The following is a 26,591-nucleotide window of genomic DNA, read 5'->3' on the forward strand; positions in this document are numbered from 1 at the left end:
TCCAGCCTTCATCACGTCCCTTTTCAGTTTTTGATAACTGTCTGCGTTTCTCAACAAGCATTCAGCTTGCCATATTAAGGGTTTTCGTTTACCCGGCAGCAGGGGATACAGAAAACGTTACAATGTCCTGGCAGGTATGCACCAACAGGCGGGAATGCCTCATGGCGTTAGCCACAGCTCTATGGAAAACCAAAACGTTCTGCGTTACTGAAAATCTTTTACAGAGGTGAAGAATGCAGTCAGCATTTAGTCCATTAGCACTGTATATGAGTTTTCATTATTATGATCATCACTTCCATCTTTAAAATAATCATGTCTAATGCTGGGGGGGTTTGACACATTCACCAAAAGTACATTTAAAAGAGAGGCATTTGATGTCTGATGTAGGCAAGTCTAAACACATTTCATCTCTGTAAAGTACCTAGTCTCTTTCCCTTTATTTTACCCTGCTTTATGATAGTAATTTATAGTTTTTCTTAACTGAATAATTAATACATTCTATTAAAAAGCACACTGATTTCTACTGTTTAAAATTATTTATTCAATACTGCTACACAGTAACATACGTGCTGATAGGAAAATGTATTTTAACCTAAGGCAACACCACCTATAATGCAATCAACATATTGGCATGTTTTAACAAGTTCTTGAATATGCTAAAGCTAACTGTATGGGCAGGTCCTCCCCAACACTTTTCTATATATGGTTGGGGTTTGCCCATACAAGTAAGACCAAAATATTTTGAAACACAATTTCTTCATATATGAGAAACAATAAAAGGGACACTACAAATCCAGTTTGGAGAGCAGCAAGTATGATGCTCAACATTAGTTTGCACACTTGGATCCCAAGCTTTGACATCAGTGGACTTACTCCTTTCATCCGGTAACTTTCTAGCATGACCTATGTTGGCTAAAACAAATGGTGTAGTTCTGGAAAAGGCACAAGAGCATTCTGTTACTGATATTACTCAGTTCGATTTGAATGTTGTTGCAGTGTATTGACTTACTTTGGTATTAACTTACCCGATTGCACAATAGAGGAGGCGTAGAGCTGTACTCATTTCTCCTGGAACCTTTTGCATGTCTGATCACTTATATGCACTGCAAATTGGAGATGGAGGGTACTGTTGAGCCTTTCAAATACCCAGTACCAACCAACATTACTGTACCACTAAGCATGGTGATACAACTAAGCCTTCTGGGCAATGAAACAGTCCCGTTTTGGAAGGCTACATGAAGACAGGTGTCTGTCTCATTTTGGCTTCATGACCTCCCTGCTTCCCAAAGTGTCTGAGGGAAACTGCTCCAGTTCACGAGCCGTTTCCATTAGCAAAATGGAGCAGTAGGTTGAAGTATAATCGAATCCCCCACCTTGGCACAGTTAGGGGACACACTGGGACTGTGGCAGGCCAGAGCATCTTTCCATTTGTGTGAGATCTCGATGGCATGACCTACCTCACTGACTGGCTGGAAACAGGCTCAGACCACCTTCCCCCTCCCTTCTCCCAGAGTTTTAAATCCCAGCGTTATACCAGCACGTCAGCATGTACCTGTCATCCCTGAAGTGTGATGCTTATAGTAACACCACAGGCTGCACAGCAAACACAGCCATCAACAAAAAACGAGATCTGAACTTCCAATGTCCCCACAGTCAATGCAGCTTTCTCTAGGAAAACAAACCCAACAAGGATACTGTCTTAAGGGGGAGGTGTCTCCCCGTTAGGGACAAGGGGCTAAGGAGGGCAGAAGGGCCAGTTTAACCCCGCATACAAATGCTGGATGGCCCGAGCGTGACATACCGGAAAGCCCGCTGTTGCCGGCCCGGCCTCCGTAACAAAGTGGCCGGCACCGCAGCGAGGCGCCCGGGCAGGCGGCGTGCCAGCCCCAGGGGCGGGCGGCGCTCGGCGGGCGCGGCCTGCGGAGCGCCCGGGCGCAGGGTGGCCCCGCGCTCCCCGTGAGCGCTCCCCAGGGCCTGGCCCGAGCAGCCCGCGCGGTGCCGCTGATCGGAGCCGAGCTGCCTCTCCGTTCTCAGCCCTGGCTCCAAGGCAGTACCGCGGGGGACCGGACCCCCGCCCGGCCCAGGCGCGCCCCGCAGCCCAGCGGCTGGACGCCAGGCTCCCGCCGCGTCCCCCCACCGCCCGAGCCCGGCCCCGCGGCCCCGATAGGGCCGCCGAGAGTCCCCGCCCCTGAGGGGAGCGGAGGCCCGGGAGGGAGGGAGGAACGCCGCCGAGTTCCGCCTCAGCAGCCATGGCCGCCGCGTAGCGTCTCCTCGGCAGCCGCAGTCGGACATGGGCCTGCCCCGGGCCGGCGGGCTGAGGGCAGCGAGTCCCCGCGGCGGTGAGTAGGGGCCGGGCCCGCCTGCTGGCCGCAGGCGGCGCCGGGGGAGCGAGGCCTGCAGGCGGGCGGGCTCGCCTCACGCCCTCCTCCGGCCGCGGTGGGAGGGGGCGGGCGCCCTTGGAGGGGAGCCCCGGCCCGGCCCCGCCGTGCGCGCTGGGGCGGGGGGAGGGGGGGGAAGGCGGCCCTCAGGCGGCTGCGGAGGGCGGGGGGGGCAGGGCCGTGCTGCGCGGGGGGACAATCGGGCCAGGCCCGGCCGGGAGCCGGTACCCTCCGGCCCGGTGCCGGCGGTGTGACCTTGGGCAGCCCGCAGTGCCCCCCAGCCGCAGCCCGGCCGGGGCGAGGCGGGAGCGGGGTCGGGGGAAGGCGCCGCGGAGCCCGGCGGCGGCCGGGGCAGGCGGCGCGGAGCGGCCCCTGGCAGAGCGCACCCCTCCGGCCCGGGCGGGCGGGGCGGCCCGCTGCGGTGTCATGGGGCCTCCCGCGGGGCGGCGGGGTCCCGGGCCCGCACCCGGGCGCCGCAGGGCTGTCAGCCTGCCGGGTGTAAACTTGGAGGAGTTCTCGGACTCGGTCACCTCCCCGGCTTCTTGCCACCTACGCTGTTTGTATACACTTTGCAGGTTCTGGTTTATCTACGTAAGAAGCGAAGCTATGTGTATTCTTACATAGATCGAACAACTTCCAAACTTCCTGCCTAAAATCCAACTTTTGTTTTTTTTAAGCCGCTTGACTTTGGTAGCGCCTTTGCTCCCCATCAGTATCAGTTAAGCTGTTGGAAAAACGACTGTCAGAAAGGATTCTCGCACAGTGCAAAGGTGGTGCAGGTAGTTCCAGCGCAGTACATGGCCAGACACAGCCCCACAATGTGTTACTGCCGTGATGACCGGTGGTACCCAGCAAAATGATGAAAGTTTGGTACTCTGTGAGCTTGATGGCCATGCTATAAGAAGCCCCAATGGTTACAATCAGCCTGTACACATTAAGTTACAGGACCAAGGCCTGTAGTGTTTGCAGTACCAGAGCCTGAAAGAAAACTACAGGGCTCACAGAGACAAATAGGCTGTATAGTTTAGTCATATTGAAATACTGTATCTCTAGATTAATACTGATAATCCTAACAAAACCAACTCTTGGGTACAGTAAAACTTAATTCCAAGAGAATTGAGGAACTTAATGCTCGTGAGAGAGCTGTTCCTCATTTGCTGAAGTTGTAGAGACAAAAATGAGTGAACAATACTTTATTACGTATCTGAATCGGTGATGCACAGTATTTAGCATGTCAATTTATTTCAGACTGTGTGTGTGCTGCTTGCAATATAACTGCTTCTGTGTGGTGTTCTTGCTATGGTCATACCACTTAAAGCTTACTCATATCCGTAGTAAAACAGGCACAATAATTAGATGTTGAAGAACCTGTTACCAACAGGTGTGTTTCCCTGTCAGTGTAAAACTATCCATTCTATGTATTTTAAATACCTATAAACATCTAAGCATGACTTCCTTTATATTTTTGGGATATTGGCCTCGTTTTCAGCATTCTTAAGTATGGAAAAGGAGCCTGAGATAATATTTCAGTTGGGGGAAGAAAAGATCCACAGTTTTGAGTTTGATCTTAATTTTTGAGAAAATGTTGACAAAATTGAAACAGGTTGTTTCCCCTTCCTCACAGGGTTGACTGATAGCAGAGTTGGCTATTGTGGCTTCTCCGGTTCCTTGTATTCATGGTTTTATGATCCAGTTCTCGTTTTCTTGCTGGGAAAGAAGATACCTCTTCCTTAGAGATGTGTGAAAGGTCCACATATGTAATTGGAAGGGTTCATAGGTGCCTCGGTATTGCCACTGTATTGATACGGTGATTGTAAGCATGGAGGGAAATGGAATGCTTGGCAAAAGTGAGCGTAATCTAGTCAATACAGCCTGGAGCAGCAAGAATTCATCCTGATAAAATGGACGCGATTCTGATAAAAAAGTACAGTTCATTGCAGTTCCTCTAGTGGAAAGAAATATAGACCTTGTACAGAACTTGCAGCAGCTGATCTGTCTCCATGCCTGAATGGCTTTATTTGTGCTACTTATTTTGCTAGATACCTCTATTGAGGCCAGGCCAGTTAGGAATCGGCTATCTACAAAAACTTGTGTTCAAAGTCAGCTGGTTGTATTTATGTATGAAGTGGCTGATTTGGATTCTGAAATCATAGTCTTCCCAAAGCCTGCTCAAAGAGGGAAAAAACCCAACTCGTTCATTCAAGTATAAGGGAAAATCAAAGTACAAGCACATCTTAAATTTAGTAGAGACTTAAGGAATGTTAAGGGTCCTTATGAGCTAAGACTGAGCAGTCAGCTGGCAACCAGTGGCCAGTCTGTAGGCTGCTACTGACTAAAATCTAATTAGGGGATTTTTGATACGTAAAACTGAAAATGCTAGTTACAGTTCTGTAGTTAAGATTCTGTATAAAGGAATGAATTAGAAACGGCATCTGAAATCTCCTATCAACTTATGACATTAAGTAGGCTGTTGAGAATTGGATTTTAAAAAAATTTAGAAAATGTTATTCCTAATCCATTCTTACTCATTTTACTGCAGCATATTGTATGAATTATGGTGCCGTGGGAGGTTAAAGAGCAATAGCTCATTTATCAGATATTGTGGTAAGTAGCTCTCATGTTTTGAAAAAAGGTACAGATATTTTTTCAGATCAGGAAATAAAAGTTCAATGTTGAAGTTACCTGGCAATTTAAAGACCTGCAGTTATAACTTAGCAACTATAGCAGGAAAACATGGAAAGCCAATTTTTATTCTGAGCCAAAACTGAGATTTGGCATTTATCCACTAATTCTACATTTGTGTAGATGAGGTTTCAGAAGAGCTGCTCCTATCAAGGTGTGTCAGCAACACTTGAGAATTTACTAGCACCTTTTGCTTTCCATTAACTGGGTCATCTGACACATAATCTTGTGGGTTTTCTTCATGCACATAGAGACACAGTAATGCTATATCTTTTTTGGACTATATATTTAGTTAAAATATTCTGTCAGAACACAACCAAATGCTGCCACTTAAGATTAAGAAAATAGTGGTTACATAACAGAGCAAACATTGAAGATATATTTGGAAAGGACTTAAAGCTTCAAAGAAAAAGTCTATTTACAGCACCAAGGGCTGGGGTGGGGGGAGGGGGAGCCAGGTAAAGACATGCTGTGAAGATAGGATTAGACAAGTAACACTAAAACCTTAATAAGTGAAGTCTTTATTTGTAATTCTCTGAGCTTGTAAAAAGTATGTCTTTGTTTTAGGCAAAAAGGCTTTTAGTTTTGAAAGGCCCTCTACTTTGGGGCAAAGTGAGTATTTGTGTTTTGTTTCTACTGAATGCAGTTCTTCTGTTGAATTTTCTGCCCTGTTTTCAGCACTTTAATATCTCCCTGAAAATTGAAATAGAACACAAGGCACTTTATATAGGGAAGACAAAGTGGAGTGGGGCATGGGATAGATTTTTAATGTTATGTATTAAAATCAGTATTTGAGGACTTAATAATATTTACTTTGTAGAATTATCTGGAAATTGGCCTCCTAAGGAAGGATTTTTCCAAGTTTATCAACTTTGAATAGTTGCTATGTAATTGGAGACTGGCAAGTACAACATCTGCGTTCAAGCAGTAAGTTACCTAGCTAGATACTGCTTCGTCTGACCTTGGCATGCCAGACCTTAAACCAAAGAATCATCATTAGACATATGTCATCTTATTTTTGCGTTTATTGCCAACATGGAATTATCATAGGTTTGGGTTAACTTTGTATCTTTATTTGATAACCAGTTCCTAGACCGAGAAGAGTCAACCTGGCAATAGTACATGCAGTGATACTTCAAAGAGTACAACAGCTACGTGTCCTGGGAAGGGATCACGTTCCCATCTTGGCTGCACACGCAGACTGCTCTCCTTGCACAAGCTGCATAGCCTCTCTGCCTCTTCAGCAAGCTGAATTGGCTCAGTAAGAGGTTGGAGAAGTACCAGACCAGCATGAGAAAGAGGGAGGGAAATCAGGACCACCTCATTTGGTGGCAGTCAGCTACAGATCAATTCAGTTTGCTGAAACTGCACTCTGAGGTCACTGGCTGATGGTTTCTTGGTCACACTTATGCCGATCATCATCTTAAGGGTGGAAAGTGCCCTGCCTTCATCTTGCAAAGGCCACGTGTATTTTCACTACTAGAAAATAATTTGTTTGGGTGGTTTGAGTGTCTTTCTTTTAATTAGTTACCCTTCATTTCTTCAGTATTGCTAGCACCTTAATGTCTCACTCCTTCAGAGGGAGCTTAGTTCCTCCCCTGCCACCTCCAAGGGCTAAAATAGCTTACTGTGTATTAAATTCAAAGATTTCCAATTAGCCTATCTCTATGAGACTTAATGGACTGCTCTATGCAGAATGTCAGATGAGATGATGTAATAGTCCCCTCTGGCCCAACTCTGCTTAACTATTTCATGGCTACCTGGAGAGCACTTCTGAAGGAAAGCAGAAAGACAATGGTACCTAGGAGTTTTAAGACCTTACAGCATGTCCAAGAAGTTTCAAGTCAACTTTAACAGTAGCAGCCTTCCTTTTCGCAGCTTCTCTCTTACCAAGACATTAGAAGTCATCTTTCCAAGGGTGTAGTATGTATTTGCAGAGGTTTGTGCTAAGCTAGTGATAAAATAATTATACATCCCTAATTTTAGAGTACACAGAAGTCAGCTAATTTTTTAAAACATGCTTACTGGTGTTACAGTTTAATAAATTCGCTGGATATGATGATTTTGAACATTCTTAAGTCAGCATTTCTTTTCTTAACATATTCTTCTGTTAGCAACATATTGCCAACATTCTTGATAAATTACCTAGAATGGTTTCAAATAATTCTGTCACTTTGAGAGGATTAATTTAACTGTTCAGCCACTCTGTTTGCACCTAGTGCTAGCTCACAAAAGGTGAGATAGATTAGGCAATAACCCCATACAGGTAACTGTACTAAAAGTCATTGGAATCTAATTGGGCTCTCCCAATTTATTTTTTCCCCTCCTCCCCCAGAAAAGTGTTGACAGAGACCTCGAAGAAGCTGGACCATCCTAGAAGGGACATAAGTAACAACATTAACATGCCTGCTGTGGCATCTGTACCTAAGGAGCTATATCTCTGTACTTCGTTGAAAGATCTCAACAAGAAGACAGAAATAAAACCTGAAAAGACCAGTACAAAGAGGTATATATTTTAATTGATTTTTGGATTAATTTTAGAAGCATTAGTGCTACTCTCCTGAGCAGGTTCCAGAACAACTGTGTTGTGGATCTAAATTTCCTTAATTATTTCTGTTAAATTTAAAATCTTTGGTAGTCTTGCCTCTCAGCTGTCACATGGAATGTCTCACTGCCTACAGAAGGTAGCCAGATACACTGCCAAAACATGACGGACAGAGCATGATGCCCGTGAAAATTTGCATACTTTAAGAAAAGGCTACATAAATGCTAATTGTTAAAGAAGTTTAGCAAATGTGTGAATAGAACATATTTTGCCTCTATAACTTTTAGGCAATCAATGTTTTCATTTTGTCTCTCTATGAATTGGTTTTTCCTCAAAACCAGAAAGTTATTTTAAGAAGGGAAAAGTACTTTTTTCCATATCTTACTATGCTATTTAATTACGGAAGACTTTAAATAAGGCTAGTAAACAAACTAAAAGAGATAAACTTTGTTTGGAGGAGCATGATTGTAATTCATATTTAATGGAAGCCTTACATCAAGATGGTAAAATCCAATGCTTAATTTATGGGAGCAGAGGCTGTGAACACGTAAAATGGCATCGTGTAGTGAAAAGGTGTTTGGGGACAAGTCAACAATCGTGTGCTTTACTCCTCTTCTTTGATTTCAGTTATGTGCAGAGTGCCCTTAAGATTTTCAAGGCAGCGGAGGAAAGCAGATTGGACCGAGATGAAGAAAAAGCTTACATCCTATATATGAAATATGTGACTGTTTATAACTTTATTAAAAAGAGACCTGATTTTAAGCAGCAACAGGTATAAAAGCTTTCTGACTGACCTTTTCTGTGTTGTTAGAAGTATTAGAAGTACAGAGAATTACACTAATGCACATGGAAAGGATTACACTGGTGTTAACTAAACTGTCTCACTTGTGGTGATATTTTTTCCTCCCTGTTTTTGATAATTCTATTGTTAATTGCTTTTACAGTTTATTTTTAATACATGTAAGGTATATACATTGTCAGATCTGTGAATGTCTTTTCACGGAAAAGTATTCCTGTCATCTTTCCCATTCAGACTTTTTGTACCTTGCCTAGCCTTAATTTACTAGTGCTATAGAACAATTTTACTTACAAACTCATGTTTGAGAGGAAAATACTTGATTCAAAACAGTTCCTTTTGTTGGCATTAATATCGTTATAATACCAATTCTTTCTAAGTTAGCAGCTCTTGATCTGCACAAAAGTAGGCATTATGAAGCTGTACTGTTAATATGTGGGGTGATGCTTGTAATTTTAGGATTATTTTCATTCAATTCTTGGACCTACAAATCTAAAGAAAGCTATTGAAGAAGCTGAAAGACTGTCAGACAGCCTTAAACTCAGGTATGTGGTTACAGTTAATAGATATTGTCTGTTATACCTGAAGCCTGTACATGTGCAATTGCAGGTTTTTGTGCTAGTTAGTAGTAAGGGATAACACTTGAGTAGACCATAGATACCTGAAACTCTTGAGAGTTTAAATTGTTTATCCACAAAAGTCTATTATTAGAGATAATTTTCATCATCACATATGCCAATAACTTGCCCCACTGTGTACATTGTCTCCTAGTTCTTGATAACTGTGATTTGTTGATGTTGTCGCCTATTTTTGTTTTATGACTAATAAAAAGAAACCACAAGATATAAACTATATATATGCTAGAGATGATCAAGAGACATTTCCTCCTTGCCCTTTTCATCATAAGATCATCTGAAACCAAATATACTAATGAACATCCCTAATATTTACGTATGTTAAAAAGTCCTAGTGTGGGTTTAGTTTACACTAACAAAACACATTTTTTGATTCTTTGTCTAGCTGCTACACCTTTTATCTACCTCTGCCGTTTGCAGATACATATCTAGAAATGTACAGTTTTGCCAGCATGTAACTGAGCTGATGCTCACAGGCTTTTAGGTAGCTCATTTACAACTGTCAAGTTATGTGTCTTTGTGCCATAACCCACAAAATTGTGTCGTTAAGAAGTTGTAAGGTAGAATCTATCTTTAGGTGATACTTAGTGCAGTATGTCTTCTGTCCAGCCCTATCTTATTTCCCATTTTTAGCAACTGTCTCACTCCTTTTTCAGCCTTGCAACTCTTTCCCTTCAGCTAGGGACATTTCCCTTCCCACCCATCCCCAATTGTTGTGAAAGTATATTCTATACCCTTGGAAGTGCTTAATCCATAAAGTCAGTTTAGGTGAACATGGAAATAAGAGTGTAGTTACATGTATATGAAAAGAGCCTTTCCAAAGAGGTCTCATGATACTGTGCAGGAAACAGTCTTTAGGAGTCCGAAAATTCAACAGAGCTACGAATTCACTGTAGGAGTAAACACTGATAGAATTACAGAAAACCACATTTATTTAGAGACTTATTGTTTAGTAACTTGTGGGGTTTTATGAAAGGAATAGTGTTTTGAAAGTTGACACAATTAGTAACTTTCAACTACTCTGGGCAAATGTATATATATTTAATGGGAATACAAATGAAATATGACTCCTGTGTAACTACAGAAGTGGTTTCAGGGAAATTATTTGCACAATTTCTTCTCCAGGCAGTAGGCCAGCAAATAGTTTGAATGTTAATTGTTAACTAGAAGTGGAGCTGAAACATCATTTCGTTAGGAGCAGGAATACCTACATCAATGACCTACTCTGTGCTTCAAAGGCATAAATGGGAAATTGATGGGTAGATATTCCATACTGATTGAACGAAACTAAAATCTGAAATATGCTTTAGTACCATTAACTCCAAGTAAGAAAAAAATGCTCTGTTCTAACTTACGATGCCTTTGCCAAATCCAGAAGACTGTTTGCTTCCTATTAGTGGCCAATTAGTGGAGTAGATATGGAAGCATAATTTGATTTAATGATCTCATTTATTAACACAGTACTTCTGATACGAAATACAGCTGTATTGTCATTGTAATTTTAATCCTGATTAGGCAACATCTGATTAAAACGAGCAATTACTAATACAGTTCAGTGTTTCATGTTCAGTTCATGTTTCACTGTGTCGTTCAGTCATCAGAATTGTTAGTTCAAAATATTACTCTTTTTTTGTTTTATGGATCACTAGTAACCCTTAAGCTTCTCAGTTAAATTAAATATAAGCGAATGCTGTTTAACAGTGATGTGACAGTACAGACCTGCAGTTGGTGATCTAAAAGCTGTATTTTAGAGGTCGCTGGTTTACAATATAGTGATTGTCCTTACAATGGCAAAAGGCTGGGAGGTTAATTTTAAAGTCTTAAGGCTTTATTAAAAGGACAACTGTATGTAAGACCTAGGTCCACCAAAACTCTAGAGTATACGTGGTTCTTGCATTGTCTTCACTGTAGCCCCAGTGTTTGAAACAAACAGCAGAGACACGGGTGAGGTAGCAGTGTTATAAAGTCAACTTACATTCTGACGGTGACTGCTACCATGTAAGTAGTTCTGATCCAACTTCTCAGAAAAAGGAAATTTAGATAATGGGGCCAACTTACTCCAAATTTATTGTTAGCTCTGTTGCAAACCCAAATAAAATACCTGAGATGATTGTTATAACATATTGAAGTTTACCTGTCAGTCACTAATACTTACTCTTTATGAAGTGAAAAACCTATTACATTTAGTGACCCCATGTTTAGAGGAAAACAAAATACATTAGTTAGCCTTAAGAGCAGTGGCTTAGAGTGGCTTAAGCATAACCTTACGAGCTATGAAATAGGACCCAAAACAGGATTTAAGAATGAGAAGACCAAGCCAAGAGTGGGAGAAATAATATCATGCTGTCAGGGAGGAAAATGGGGTTGTTTGGAAATACAGAAATAGACAGTACTTTAATTTTTTTTTTTAACTTTAAATACTTTTTTTTTTCCCCCTCCTGAAGACTTGATGATTCTGATGTTAATTATCCAAGGCTAGCTAATAACGCAATATTGGGGGGAAAAAAGCATGCCTTCTTTTTTTCCCCTCCACAATAGATATGAGGAAGCTGAAGTTCGGAAAAAACTTGAAGAGAGGGACAGACAAGAGCTGCAGAAGAAGCAAGAACCAAAAGATGATGGAAGGAGTTCAGCTAAAAACTCAGAAAGTGCTGTGGATTCCAAAGGAAAAAGCCAAAGGGTAACTGAAGATGTTTACGAACTCTCTCATTCAGTCTAAATTTATAGTTTTAATCTAGCATTCAATCTCTGCTGGTAGTTATTTCCAGTTCAGAATCAGGGAGGTTTTTTTAAACTAGCTCCCATAAGCCTTTTTTGACATTCGTTGATTCCTACCAACCTCCAAGTCTTGCATAACATAGGCTAGGGTTTTTTGTAAAGTCAAATTCTATTTTATGATAGAACTGCTAGTTAAGAAACCCAAGGTAACGCTAATAAACTGATGTTATGGATAACATGTCTCCTCTTTAAGAGAGAGCTGACTTTACAGCAATAGTGTAGAAACAAACTCATTTCTCTGCAAATACTTTATGAATTTCATCTAGCAGATGGTGCTGCCCAGGGTTATATTGCCTTTTTAACTGTTTTTTGTCTAGGTAGGGCATCAACCTTGGTATCTTTTTTTAGTACCTTTTGTCAGCACATCTTTAGAAGAAGCTTCCTTTTTCTAGATTTCTTCCTGTGGCTTACAGCTTGACCAGTTTCCTTCGAGCTCTGTGAGAGTCAATGTCTGTAGGCCACCTTGGTTCTGAGTATTAGATATTAAACTTAATTTTTTTCCTCCTTACAACACAGATTAATGGTGAGAGGAAGCATTCACTGGAAAGAAAGGATCAGTCCAACAGTCTTAGTGGTAAGAGATGAAACGTTCACACAGATGTGAAGAAGGTCTTTATGACTATGTACCTATCACCTAAGCAACTGCAATTCTTTTAAGGAGTTATTTCACCATCAGAGTATTTTGATGAAATTCTAGTATCCTGCATTTCAGTAACAGCAGCTTAGTAATTAAGCTCTGCATTGCAGCCTTCATCACTTCTCTTGAACTTAGAAAGCTGGACTTAGTTTTTCAGCAGTTTAACAACTAAAGCTGAACTAGCTCTAAAGTGACCAAATTGGAAAGAAAAAGGTCTCCTCAGCTGATAAGAAAAAATCTAGGCAAGGCTGAAATGTGTTGGCTTTCTCAGTTAAGTTAGAAATTTTCCCCCTCCCAAACTTCTGGTTTTTGTTCCTGTAATAAATATGTGAAAATGTTCTCTAGAGTTCTTAACTGAAGAACATCTGCAGAGTGTAGTTTACAAATGTTTGCCTATATAGCTTGATTTATATGAGGCCACAGAAAGTCAAACTAGTCTATCACTGAAGTGATAAATTCAGTATTGTTTAATTCAGCAGATCAGGTGCTAATCACTACAGTAGTGGGAGCAAAAGGTCCAATATATTTATTTTGTAGTGTCTCACCTCTACAGATTTTGTGGGACTTTTCTGTTCTGTTTCATCTGTTTGCAGTCCTTATTGCACCAGTCAGGTGTGATCATAGCTACATCTCCATTCATAATGTAGTTTTTTACATCTAATAGCTTCTCTATTTCAAGGAGCAGTCACAGCTGAGAAACTGTTTGCAATGATGTCGGACAAAAATATTGAATTGATTATAATGGATGCTCGAAGATTGAAGGATTACCAGGAATCCTGTATTCCAAGATCTATCAGTGTCCCAGAGGAAGCTATCAGTCCTGGGTATGAAATACTAAATATAAATACTAAATATATTAAATAATAGTGAAATATTTTATAATTTTGTAAAACGACTGGAAAAATGTACACGCTTTTAAAGCTTGTACACATAGTTTTGGAGTCCTCGATATATACCAGTAGGTGAGATGTATCTGGAGAGCTCTGTTCTTGCAGGTACTGACCTCAAGCCAGAGCACATTTATTTTATCCAAACACATAAATATATGGATTATATACTGTTGGACAAGGCGTGACTTGTACATTTGTCTTTAAATGCATGTTAATATGTTTCAGAGTTACTGCTAATTGGATTGAAGCTAGACTCCCAGAGGATTCTAGAGATCCATGGAAGAGGAGAGGACACTTTGATTATGTTATACTGCTAGACTGGTTTAGTTCTGCTGAAGACTTAAAGCTAGGAACAACCCTTCAGAGCCTGAAAGATGCGCTTTTTAAGGTTGGCAAGTTTCATATTTTGACTTAAAGAACCTATAACTACAAAGTATGTGGAAGGCCTAATAACACTTCAGGCAAACAGCTTGGTTCAGTTTTCAGAGACTGATTGTCTTGATAGCATTCACGTTCCCACGCTTGTGCTGTACTAGAGAACAGTGTAATTTATAAAATAGGTGAACAGCAGAATGACTCCCCTCCTCAACAGCTAGCTCATAAACTTAAGAGTTCTTGGCTGACAGAGTTATTGGGGAACGTACTTAGTACTGTTTGCCAGAAACATTGTCACCCTCTTTCCTGTATTAGCAACTGTAATTCCTTATTCAAGGGAACTGGCTGGCCACTTGCCATGTACAGGCTGAAGGGAACCAACTTCTTTGCAGTCCTGTCAGTCAAGCACTTCCAAGAACGGAGGCGTTTCAGCGAAGGAGATGGCAGAAGTATTTTGAGTGTGGTTAACTTTTCTGCATTATTGAATGTAACTTTTAGAGAAACGTAGATTTAAATTTGAGCTTCATCAGTGCAGGGAGCTTGTAGACTCAGTGATAAGCAGATACTCAACATTTTCAAGTCAGAACTCGTGCTATGGTTGTGTTGTCCCTGCTTTTTATGTAAGTGGCTCTTGTGAAAGACTACACATCTTTCTGTTACCTAAACATTCAAGACTGGGGTTCAGAGATAATTCAGGCAGATCTCCCCGTTTATTGCTTTACAGAATATTCTCTGAGCCTCTGTGCCTTGTTCATAATCAAATAGTGAGGACCTCAGGAGGAGGGCAGTCTGGAGCCTGAAAACTCATGGGTTTTTCAGAAAGTTAACATTGTGTATTCTAAAGCAAATGCCCCTAATCACCGAGCAAAGTTATCAGATAAGAAACTGAAGCAAGTATTGTAATAAAAATATTTTTCCGCATGGAGGATTGTTACTTGGAAGTAGTAGAAAGTGGTTCTTTCTGTACTGGAAATAATTCAGACCCTGTTGTAGGTAGAGCCAGGAACCTGTGTTGGGCATTCTAAATACAAAGAGGATCCCTGTTCCCCAAAGGGGTTTTGCAGCCTGTTTAATTCTTACTTAAAAATTTCAAAAATAACCTGTCTCATTGTAATGACTAGACAAAGAAATTTCAACAACACTTAAGATGTAAAAGTTTCTTTTCTATTTTTAAATTACTTAATTTCAAACTTTTTTTTTATAGTGGGAAAGCAAAACTATATTGCAGAATGAACCTTTAATTCTAGAAGGAGGTTATGAAAACTGGCTCCTTTGTTTTCCCCAATACACAACAAATGCTAAAGTAACTCCACCCCAGCATAGCAGGAGTGAAGCAGTGACTGTTTCTTGTAAGTATAAAGAATGACACACATACCCTCCCCACAACCGTTTATAATTACTGGACGTATCTTTAATTCATTCAAATATGTTTGTGATAGCCTGGGTAAATCTAAATTTTGGGGTGGAATGTGGGTTATTTTACTTTTGTGTCTTTAAGAGCTCTCTCATGCTTCCCTCCTTTCCCTGCTCCTAAAGTGGATTTTACGTATCCATCACTGGAGGAGCCAGCTCCTGTTCCACCTGTTGTTGCTATAAAGTCACCTCCAACAGAAGTAACTGAAAATGAAGGAACGGGAGATAATTTGGAAGAGAGACTAAAATCACTTAGCAGACCGAACGCACAGGATGCTGCTGTTGCAAAATCTGACAGTTCACCTGTAGTTAATCCAGTATCAGTTACAAGAAGTATCCCTGAGGTAAGCTGTATTTTTTTCAGAGTTAGTATATGGTTAATCTATTAGAGACCCACCACATGCAGAAGCCATAAGGAAACATGCTCAATACTTGTTTAAGCCTTGTATACAAGTAGATTGATGCAGAGACTATTGGTGGTTTGTGAAGCCGTAGTAACTAATCTACAGAACTTTATGAAACTGAATATACTTTGCATAATTGCAGAGCTTTAAATGAATGTGTTGATATGACCACCTGAGAAACTGAAGATAGGCAATTGATCATTAATTCATAAAGTCTATAAGCAAACTTTTCTACTCAAAACTTATGTGATGAAATACAGGGAAGGCAGTTAGGCCATGGCTTACCTTGGCTTTTCCAAAGGTCTGCTTTCCAGTGACTGTATCTTCTTTAAATAACCACATGTAGGTGGCTTGTCACTCTTGGCCCGGTAGTGAAGGTATGGGGATTTGTTTCTTCTTTTCATGGGGATAAAACTTGTGCCATTTAAAGTTTATGTCTACATGAGACACTTGTAGAGCCCTTGCACTAAAATAACATTTTTCTTAGGAGACAAAGCTAAAGTCCAGCTCTTGGCTCTCACCTTTCTAGATACTGCCTTTAATCTGGATTTCAGCCAAGGGACCCCAAAACCTAAAGGCCTTATTTCTCTTCTTCCCTGAACCAGACAAGCTTTTATTTCTTCAGAACTTCCACTTCAGTATCAAAACCAGCTTGCTCTCCTAGGTCTGAGCATAAGCCATTCTTAAATACCTCTTCACATCAAGCACATCTGCCTTTATCACATGCTCTGTCACATGACTGAAAGAGCCAAACCCAAATTAGGCTGCCTGATTGCCCCAAAATGTTCACCTTTGAAAACTTGGAAGATAAAATAGTTGTAGTAATCAGTGCTTAATGCTGTCTTTATGGTTTGTAGGGCTTGTTGATTCTTATCTCGCATCTGGAAGTTAAGTGAAGACTTAATTTTACTAACAGGCAATTTGAATTACTAGATTTAATGAAACTGAAGATTAACTGTCTCTGGCAGATGTCAACTTTATATCAGTTATCTTATAAATATCACTTGAAAAAAGTGTAGCTAACAGAGCAGTAATAGCTGTAGTGAATTGTTGTTCTACACTTTGTGTTACAGGTTGATCGTACTAAAAAGCCTTCACTAAAAATCCCTGATGACAACAGACCAAAATCTCAAGGTACAGTCAGTGACAGCCAGCCTGTTGAAAATGGACAAATAGTTCCAGACCGATCCACAAAGCCATTACGTGATGCAAAAAGCATTCTGACAGAAGAAGAAAAAAGTCGTGTACATGCAGAAACTGCTGCTCTGTTAGAGAAAAACAGACGGGAAAAACAACTTCGCGATAAGCAACAGGAAGAACAGAGAGAGAAACTCAAGCGAGATAAAGAAGAACAAGAACAAAAAGCAAAAGAAGAACAGAAAGAAAAAGAACGCAAAGAAAAGCTACAGCAATCCAAAGAGGACAGAGAACAGGAGGAGAGGGATGAACAAATAAAAAGAGAACAGGAGGAAAAGGAACAAGAAAGAGCACGCAAAGAAGCAATAGAAACAAAAAAGCAAAATAAAAATGAACTAGAAAATGTGGGTGCAAAAAGGATTGAGATTGACAAAATATCTCTTGAAGAAAGAGAAAAGGGAACTCGAACGCCAGAAATGCAGAGACGGGTACTGGGTGATACATCTCAGCCCTTTGTGACTGTTTCAGGCAAGGTTAGTGAAAAAGAGAAAATCATTGCTAAAATTACTAAGGATGATTCGTGAGTGTGTACTCTAGTATCAATCTAGAAATTTAAAATGCATCATTGGATTTTTATTTAGGCCATTTTCACATAAATACAAGGGGAAAGTTTAAACCAGGACACGAACAGTTTTGTGGTTTGGTTTATTGTTTTTAGGGTTTTATTTTGTAAGACAACCTCAGTTCTTGCTTGTAGGTGGGCAGCATGGAATCCCCACAGGATAATAAAACTTGCCACTGACATGGAGCTAGCAGAGATGGTTCATAGGCTGCAATCCTGTTTCAAAACCAGAAGCATGGCAGCATTTAATCTCTCGTACCAGCCCAGTGTACCAACCCAGTACTGTATATTATGTTGTTGTAACACATGCCAGGGACAGAATTGTATTATTGTAATGAAGTTGTTAGTGCCCCCAGCTGCATACATGTTGATATAACAGGATTTTGTTGACTGGCTTAGGAAGCAAAGCAGTACCCTAATCTAGTATTTTTCTGAGAACAGTCCAGTTCTAACTTTTTTTTGAGGTCACAGTTCCTTCTGTCATCAGGTTCCTGAAAAAAATTCCAAAGTTTCTGAGAGCGTGAAAATAATCTGATCATGAAACAGGAGCCATTTGTGAAGCTGAGTTAATGATGGAACAGATGGCTTTAAAACCATTTCTCAAGAAGTTGCATTATGATATTTTTCTTTTCCTTTGCAATTGCAGTTGTTGTTTGACCAGACTTTGATACTTGTGTAATGCAAATGCACTAGGAAGCCAAAACAAATCTTCCTGGGCAACCTTAGCACAGTCATTTGTGAGCTTTTGACTGACAGAGCAGCTTCACATAATCCTAAAATTACTGCCTATGATAAAATAAATTCATAATGTTGGCTTCGCAGTTTGCCTTTTTTGTGGAGAGGCTTTGTCACAGTGAAGAATAAAAGGGGAACAAATCTTTCATTTAAAAACAAATTGTGAGGCCCACAGCTTTTAGCGGGGGAAAGTAGTGTAGGTGGAACTTCTGCACTTTATTTCTTAGCTCTTGAAACCACATAACAGACTGTCTTACGTAACAAAACATTCAGCTACAAAGGCTATTCCAGTAAATTACCTATAGTATAGCCTAGGAAGAATAAAAATGATTGTAACCACTTCTGTGGCACGTGCATTTAACAACTAAAAAAGAAAATATAACTGCTCTTTCCCTATTTTGCTTTATCAGCATTCTTTACTAACATTCCAGGTGAAAATTGAAAGCCTTCTCTCAAAATCTTTTACAGCAAACTGGGGTTAAAGGACAACCAGACAGTGGAGCTCAAAAGCCAGGACCCCTTAGAGAGGATTCTGAACAGGATACTGAAAGACTTAAAGTAAATACAATGTGTTGTATGTAGCGAAAACCAATCAAGTGCAGATGCTATATGATTATTATATTATGCTCAATTCCATCTCATTTCAATTTTTGAAGGCATGATCTTAAGAAAAGACTCTGCCATGTTTACAGCTGTTTGTTTGCTTTTTTTCATTTGTCGTATTCATCTGAAAAAAATATTTGAAGCTTTCATTAGAAGTCCTCATATGTTTCTGATGGCATTAACAAGCGTTCCACACTTGCTCATCATCTCATGCGTACTCCTCCATGTACTGCTTTGAAAGGGAGAAAGGATCACCCTTATGTGTTCGACAGAAGGCTGTATTCCTAATAAACTAGCTTCTTTAGGGAAGAAAATGAGTATTCAGACTTCTGTGAGATTTAATTGTCCTTTTTATCTGGAGCATGTCAACAAACGGGTTTTGTTAAGATTGTGTGATAGACAATAGTAGTACTGTATTACCATTACAATAAATTGTATTTCCAGCAGTAATCGATGAGTTCTTATTGAACTGTTCTGCATTGAATCGTGTAACTATATAGGGAAGTGACAGGCAGCTTGCTGCTCTGCCCAATCGTACATACCTTACGTTTCTGTTTGTTTATTACTCTTAGCGGGAGCCGTTAATAAGAGCACGAAGTGAAGAAATGGGAAGGATAATACCAGGACTGCCTGCAGGCTGGGCAAAGGTAAATTTCTGTTCTGATGTTACAGTCCAGTTGCCTTGTGCAGTTCCATAACACATTTCAGTTGTGGCTTATTTCTAAGTTAGACCTTGTTTGATTTTTTTTTTTTAAATATCTTTTCTAATTATTAGTTTTTCCCCTTCAAATTCCACATGGTTGTTTCCTGAATTTTAATGTTATTTTTAATTAACTGGGAGAGCTCATCTGCTGTTTACAGTACTCTAAGCAGTTGCTGTTTAATTCTCATTTTGGTAAAGTGGTGTCTTCCAGTAAATTTAATCCATTGAGTACTGAGGCCAGTCACAACATCTTAATGTTTGAGAAATTCATGCATTGTTCTTACAGTAGTTTAAAAATAGTTAAGTTAATGATGGATTTTTACTTGTCTTTTGAAACAATTTGTTTCTTTTCCCCAAGTTTCTGGATCCAATCACTGGAACCTTTCGTTACTATCACTCGCCAACAAATACTGTTCATATGTATCCACCAGAAATGGCTCCTTCATCCACTCCTCCATCAACCCCTCCAACCCATAAACCCAAGCCACAGGTGACTGTTGAACGAGAAAGAGAACACTCCAAACTGAAGCGCTCCTACTCTTCCCCAGATATAACCCAAGCCATTCAGGAGGAAGAGAAGAAAAGAATTTCTGTAACTCCTACAATCAATCGTGACAATAAGTACGTCCAATAGGTTATACCACAACTCATGCAATATGATAGCGTATACAACTTCCCTTGTGTTTAACCAACTAGAATTCTTTAATACTTTCTAAGTAGGTTTGAAAAGATGCAAGGGTGATAGACTTAAATTTCTTTGCTAAAAGTTATAGGGCAATTATCTTTTGAGAATTCATGTAATTGTTATGTACTAACATGAATTTCAGAAGTCATGGTGTAATTGGACAATAGTTGCTTTTTAAGTTGTGGTATTTGTGTTCACATATTAAACATATTCACAGTCTTCTGGCAGCTTGTGAAAGGCAGAGTTTTCAGTTTTTAAACTGGGTTAAATCAACAGCTAATTCTTTACCTGTGAATTAAAAAAAATACCCTACCCACCCACCTCCTGCCAAAAAAAAAAGCTAACAAAAACAGCTGATGGAGCCTATTAACAACCTCATTATAGGCCAGCGTATATGGATTTATCGCTATTCCATTATTAGTTTTGAATACCTTAAATGATGGCATTTTTGTGACATCTTGTGTGGGGATATTTCACTCCCTGTGAAGGAGGGTGGTTCTGTTGGCTCATGTGCACAGCCTTGTCAGGTGTGAGACTCCTAATAAATAATTTCTTGCTCACAGGCCAATCTGTTACACTAAAGCAGAAATTTCAAGACTCTCTGCATCACAAATTCGGAATCTTAATCCTGTGTTTGGGGGATCGGGACCAGCTCTTACAGGACTTCGTAATCTAGGGAACACTTGCTATATGAATTCCATATTACAGTGTCTGTGCAATGCACCTCACCTGGCGGATTATTTCAACAGAAACTTGTATCAAGATGATATTAACAGGTAACAATCTCTTATTCTCATCCTTCAATTTGTAATTGAAGGGGAAACCCCCCTGCCTTTACAATTGTTAAATAAAAAAAATATCACTTAGCGGGGTTAAGGGAGTGGTGGTTAAGTAGGAGACAAATGCTAACTTGTAAGTGTCTTGACATTTTCAAAATTAATATGTGACAAAATAGGTTTTGCTGGACAGTGTTAATGAAATTGTGCTTACCACATTCATCAATATGTCTCCTAAAAGCAAACAGAGTATTTAAATAGCAGTTTACAAAAAAGCTGGGAAGGGCTGCACCTTCTATCAGCCCAGTCTTGAATAGGGAACCAAATTACAGTGCCAGAGTAGACAAAATTTTTTTCTTGGTCTAAAGAAATTACTTTGAAATTGGGATAATGTCTTGAATTAATATCAATAATATTTTTTTTAAAAAGTTATTTGAAAGGCTCACTACTTTTTTTTTTTTTGTCTGTTTAATTGTATAGGTCAAATTTCCTGGGGCATAAAGGTGAAGTGGCTGAAGAGTTTGGTGTAATAATGAAAGCTTTATGGACAGGACAGTATAAATATATCAGTCCAAAAGACTTTAAAATTACAATTGGGAAGATTAATGACCAATTTGCAGGATATAGCCAACAGGACTCCCAAGAATTACTTCTCTTTCTAATGGATGGCTTGCATGAAGACCTAAATAAAGTAAGCAATACACATTTGTAACAAATGATACATCTGTCAGATGATAAAGAGAAGCAGATTTTTAAAAGACCCTCTTATTTCATCAGAAGATTGTTACTGGAACCTTGTATAGAAGGAAATACAAATACTCAGAATTAAAGTAGGAATTTAGTTGCAAACAGTGTAAGGTACTGAAAGGAGTAATGGAAGAAGCCTAACTAGGTAAGAAATGGATGGCTACAGTGATGCATTTAAGTATTTTTGCAGATACTCAATAGTATGCTTGCCTATAGATGAGACTTCCTGTTTTTATATCTGTTAATATATGGCTATAATATTTAAATTTCTGTTACCCAGGCTGACAACAGGAAAAGATACAAGGAAGAAAACAATGATCACCTGGATGACTTCAAAGCAGCAGAACTAGCCTGGCACAAACACAAACAGCTCAATGAATCCATTATTGTGGCACTCTTTCAAGGCCAGTTCAAATCTACAGTGCAGTGTCTTACATGTCACAAGAAGTCCCGAACCTTTGAGGCTTTCATGTATTTGTCGTTACCACTTGCATCCACTAGTAAATGTACGCTGCAGGTATGGTGGAACTAGAGAGAAACAGTTCTTGCAATAAAAACATTTCTCCGTGACTTCATTATGATGTTGGTTCTGCTCAGCCTCTTGTTGAAGGGGTTGAGGAATATTCCAGCTTAATTTACACTAACCTGAAACGTGAACAGTTCTGAGTATTCATTATTTTTTCTGAAATTCTTTTTTTGAAGTTTGAAAGAATATAAGTAGTTCCTTAAAGGTTTTTAAAATACAAGCAGGATGGAAGTAATGAAGCTGCAGTAGCAGAGAAGACATGCATAGTATTTGCTTTTGTTGGTCATAGTATATATACTTCGTGGTTTTAAACAAAATACTGTAGATGTATTTTGAAGGACTTGCAACTAATTAATATATGCAGTAAAATGTACTTCCACACATGGATTTAACTCACTTGTCCTCATTTTTGTGAAACATAGCATGCAGATAATTGGTGTGGGTTAAAAAGAAAATGGGAAATATTTTTGCTATGCTTTGGTAAACACCTCCTCTTCCCAATCTGTGTTTGTATTTTGTTTTAGGAATGCCTTAGATTGTTCTCCAAAGAGGAAAAGCTCACTGATAACAATAGGTTTTACTGTAGCCATTGCAAAACTCGAAGAGATTCTTTGAAAAAAATAGAAATTTGGAAATTACCACCTGTTCTTCTTGTGCACTTGAAAAGGTAAGAGAAATGGTGATTAGTGAAAATGGGTATGAAGTGACCAGGCTTTGATGGAGCTTGATTGTTCCAGTGCAATAGCTAACCATTTTTTTAATTAATTAGAGAAAGTTCTGGGTGCAAGAATTTTATTTTCATCTGATGCCTCTTTTATTAGGCTGTAGTTCATATAGCACTTCGACAAGTAATCTCTTTTCATTTGTGCTAAGAAATACATGTGCAAACATTAACAAAACAGGGGCCAAATTGAGATCATGTCCTGGTTAAAAACAGGGAAAACAAATAGTATTTGAGTTAAGAATATTGCCTGATATCCTTAAATAGCTTCTGAGCAACCTGTAACTTAATGATGCTTTTCAACTCTCTAGATTTTCCTATGATGGAAGATGGAAGCAAAAGCTTCAAACCTCTGTAGATTTCCCATTGGAAACCCTCGACCTCTCACAGTATGTTATTGGTCCAAAGAATAACTTGAAGAGATACAATCTATTTTCAGTATCAGTAAGTAACAGTGTCCCTTTTCAGCTGCTCTTTATGCCAAGGCTCGGGTTAGCCTGTGCGATTCATCTGGGTTTCCAGGCTGCCTGCCTGGTTGCAGATTAAGTTGTATTCTAAAAAGAATGATTGGTATTTAGTAAAAAGTCTCCCATTCTAGTTTATTTCCCTAACCAGGGGAAAAATGGCAGCTTTCAAGGCCATAATTGCTTTTTTCTTATTATGTTTACAGAATCATTATGGCGGGTTGGATGGTGGGCACTATACAGCCTATTGCAAAAATGCTTCAAAACAACGCTGGTTTAAGTTTGATGACCATGAAGTGTCTGAGATCTCAGCATCGTCTGTGAAATCCTCAGCTGCATATATTCTCTTTTACACTTCCTATGAACAGCGAGCAGTGGATATGGCCACATAAAGTAATGAGGGTTAAGAAAACTGGTTTTCTTTTTATAAGAGCAAAGTAGGTATGGGAATGCATATAAATATGCAAAATGATGACAACCATAGCCTCACATATGGGGATGGTTACAGCAGCTTTTCTGCAAGCAGGCTCTTTCTGGTCAGTACTAGTGCTTAAAAATCAAAAGACTGATTAATAATGCTTGTGGTAATACTGCCATCTGTGAAACCATTTAAAAAGTATACTTGCATTACCATTTATTTAAAAAGCAACTATATTTTTAGTCTGCTCCAAAATTAAATTCTAGCTTAGTCATCTGAAATCTATTAACAAGTAGTTTAAAATGTCTTAAAATCCCCAAGGCATATCTTGGTTTTTATTTTTTTTCTTTCACTGTTATGGCCTTTTCACATTTCTAACCTTAAGCTTGATTCTACTGTGAATACTCTAGAATGATGTAAACAGTTAGGAATGTAAGTGTACATATTGATTGCATACTTGCACATCAGAACTATGTATATAATAATGTTGTCCTTTTTGTGAGAATCTCTAAAACTCAGAGGATTGCGTTTATTTGCCAGCTCTAAGTAATTGCAACACTACTTAAAAAAGCAGAGCTGTATTTTTTTTTCTGTTAGCTTTTGTCAATATTTGTGCACTTCAGAGTTATTCTAAACAAACAAGATTTTCCTTTTTAATTTTTTAATATAAATTTTCATGTACACATGCATTGAAAACCTTAATGAAGAAATGATTTAAAAATATATCCTGTTAAATGTATGTATGGGTTCGGTGTTTTCATTCTCAGCTAGTTGTGTAATGGTCAGGGCTCTGTGTAATGACAGTCTGAATCATATTCATACAGGGTTAAAGCTTCTTCAAATGGAAAAAAATACTATTTTGCATAGAACAGATAAGTTTAAAAAATATTTTAGTTGCATCTCATACAGTGCCTTGCTCTGGATTTGGGTTAGTTTTTCCTGGCTGATCAGGTTGGTACTACATGATCTTTCTGAGCTTTTACCTTTCTGCTTGCGTGTGTCTTGCTGATGGAGTTAAGACCAGGACTGATGGTTTTCCAGCAGCTTACAAGCTGCAAACAAGGCTGGCATCACCTGCCATGGGCAGCTTTTATTTGTAGTCGGTTGAATTTTTGTGGAAACAAGGTGAGAGAAGGCTGCCACTGCTTGCAGTGGTCATGACTCCCATCTGAAAAGGGAAAGCGTGAAGGTTTGGTCTCAAAATAATCAGCTCGTCATCTTTCTTGACTTCAAAGCACCCTGCAAGAAAGCAGTTTCTCCTAATCCTCCTCTTCCTGCTCTGCAACAGCCCTTGGCAATTGTTGGGGCTTAGTTTCCCCATCTGCTGCTACTTACACCTGGTGATGCGTATCTCGTACTTAGTGCAGACCCCACAATATAGCAGCATGACACAAACATCGAAAACCGCTGCCTGGAATATTTTTTTTTGGTTAGTCTCTGGTGTAGTACACCACCACATGCTGACATGCCTTCACCCTTCTACATGGTTAAATAATCCTGAGATATATTACATTATTACTAATGAAACAGTAATTAGCCTTGTACCGCCAGCATATCTTACCTTTCCTGCCCATTTCGTCTGGGATCTCCACATCAGAACTTGCTCCTTGATTTTCTTGGCAAGCTGCTGTTACTGGACTAAATACTCTCATCATCTGTTCTAAAAATGCAAATGCACAAAAATAAATTACAACTGCTAAAGGCTTAGTAGCTACACCTTGTTCGCAAGCTTTATGTTCACAGTGGTGGGATAGTGGATGCAGCCATAGTATTTTCTGATTTGATACACTTAAGTTCTGGCCCCACTGTAGCTGATGTGAAGGAATTTTATCTTCATTTCACTCCATTAATGACAAGCATGAGCACAGCCAACTATTTACTTAAAGCAAGAGCAGCAAATAAGGCATGTTGTAAAATACACTGAGAACAGACAGAAGAAAGGAACCAAGTAATTATTTTTTCTTACACAGGACAGGGAACAGTGACACTGCAAACTGTTTAGTGGTGGCAGCATTAACAAGGGCTGTGTCAACTTCCAATTCTTAAAAACTTTCTTACCAAAAGAGTCCTCGTCTAACGACAGAGGGGAACACACTGAGAAGGAAGATAACTTGAAGAAACATATTGAAAAGCAAGTACTGGGTCATACAGGGGTTGAATGGCAGCATTAAAAAGCACTTCTTGAAACCATTATCTGGAAACAGTAAGTTAAATTCAGTCTATAATAGCTGTCACACAGGTAGAACAACATTTGTATTGAAAACTACAAATTGCTAAAAGCATTAAATAACATTGTCTGTATTTAAAAAAAAGACTATAAATCCATATAGCTGAATTTTAGTACTAAAATGAGCCACGCTAACATTGGTCATTCAGGAAGGGAGAAGCATGTGCTTCTTCCTACTTGTGGAATCTGAATCAAGACCTTGATCTACTATTTTAATAGAACACGATACACAAATCCACATCAGTGCTGCCGCCTGCAGGCTCAGGGCCTGAGAGTTAACTCACTGTCACCACAAAATGGATTGCTTGCAAGGAAAAGCGTTAATTGTAAAAAGATTAAATCATCAGAAGACTTTTCAGAAACGTTGTATTTTTGAAAAAAAAAAAATAAATTATCCAGTTGATCTTTTAGGAACATGCAAATTGAACTGCTACTGACAAGTTTTTAGCTGGCGTCTTCTCCCTCACAATTCCTGCAGTGTTAAGTGGTGTGCCATTAAGTGAGATGCAACCACAGGAAATTAAAGTAGGAAGTGACTGCTGGATGTTTAAAACCCAAATCCCTCCTTTCCCAAGTCACATGGCTGCTGAGCAGCAGCTAGGAAACCAGCTCCCCAGGAGACTCGCCTTTGCTTATTTTGCCACAATGATCCCAAATACAGGTTTCCCTGAAATGTTTCAGCATCTAAATACTG

General features: G+C 39.5%; 1 protein-coding gene across 4 annotated transcripts; it reads left to right on the forward strand.

The window, feature by feature from the left end:
* The first annotated feature begins 2,187 nt into the window (after positions 1 to 2,187).
* USP8 (ubiquitin specific peptidase 8) lies at positions 2,188 to 24,409 on the forward strand. Of its 4 annotated transcripts, XM_040600962.1 has the most exons (20): positions 2,188 to 2,339; positions 7,396 to 7,566; positions 8,233 to 8,377; positions 8,861 to 8,946; positions 11,575 to 11,716; positions 12,331 to 12,388; positions 13,116 to 13,275; positions 13,567 to 13,729; positions 14,921 to 15,065; positions 15,253 to 15,473; positions 16,607 to 17,203; positions 18,496 to 18,585; positions 19,203 to 19,277; positions 19,692 to 19,954; positions 20,582 to 20,794; positions 21,275 to 21,485; positions 21,822 to 22,058; positions 22,592 to 22,734; positions 23,100 to 23,232; positions 23,459 to 24,409. In XM_040600962.1, exons 2-20 carry the CDS (start codon positions 7,463 to 7,465, stop codon positions 23,642 to 23,644), a joined length of 3,372 nt encoding a protein of 1,123 aa, XP_040456896.1. In that variant the 5' UTR covers positions 2,188 to 2,339; positions 7,396 to 7,462; the 3' UTR covers positions 23,645 to 24,409. The 4 variants fall into 4 exon arrangements, with proteins under 4 accessions (XP_040456896.1, XP_040456894.1, XP_040456895.1 ...); XM_040600960.1 differs by lacking the exon at positions 2,188 to 2,339 and having other exon boundaries at positions 13,131 to 13,275; XM_040600961.1 differs by lacking the exon at positions 2,188 to 2,339 and having other exon boundaries at positions 13,134 to 13,275.
* The last annotated feature ends 2,182 nt before the right edge of the window (positions 24,410 to 26,591 follow it).

The sequence above is a fragment of the Falco naumanni genome, chromosome 7 (assembly GCF_017639655.2).
Source record: "Falco naumanni isolate bFalNau1 chromosome 7, bFalNau1.pat, whole genome shotgun sequence".
NCBI classification, from domain to species: Eukaryota; Metazoa; Chordata; class Aves; order Falconiformes; family Falconidae; genus Falco; species Falco naumanni.

Excerpts from the sequence above, each read along its gene's own strand:
- USP8 (XM_040600962.1), top strand. The coding sequence starts at position 7,463 with ATGCCTGCTGTGGCATCTGTACCTAAGGAGCTATATCTCTGTACTTCG. Across the intron at positions 8,378-8,860 it reads CTGATTTTAAGCAGCAACAG|GATTATTTTCATTCAATTCT; the intron begins GTATAAAAGCTT and ends TTGTAATTTTAG. Across the intron at positions 17,204-18,495 it reads TTGTGACTGTTTCAGGCAAG|CAAACTGGGGTTAAAGGACA; the intron begins GTTAGTGAAAAA and ends AATCTTTTACAG.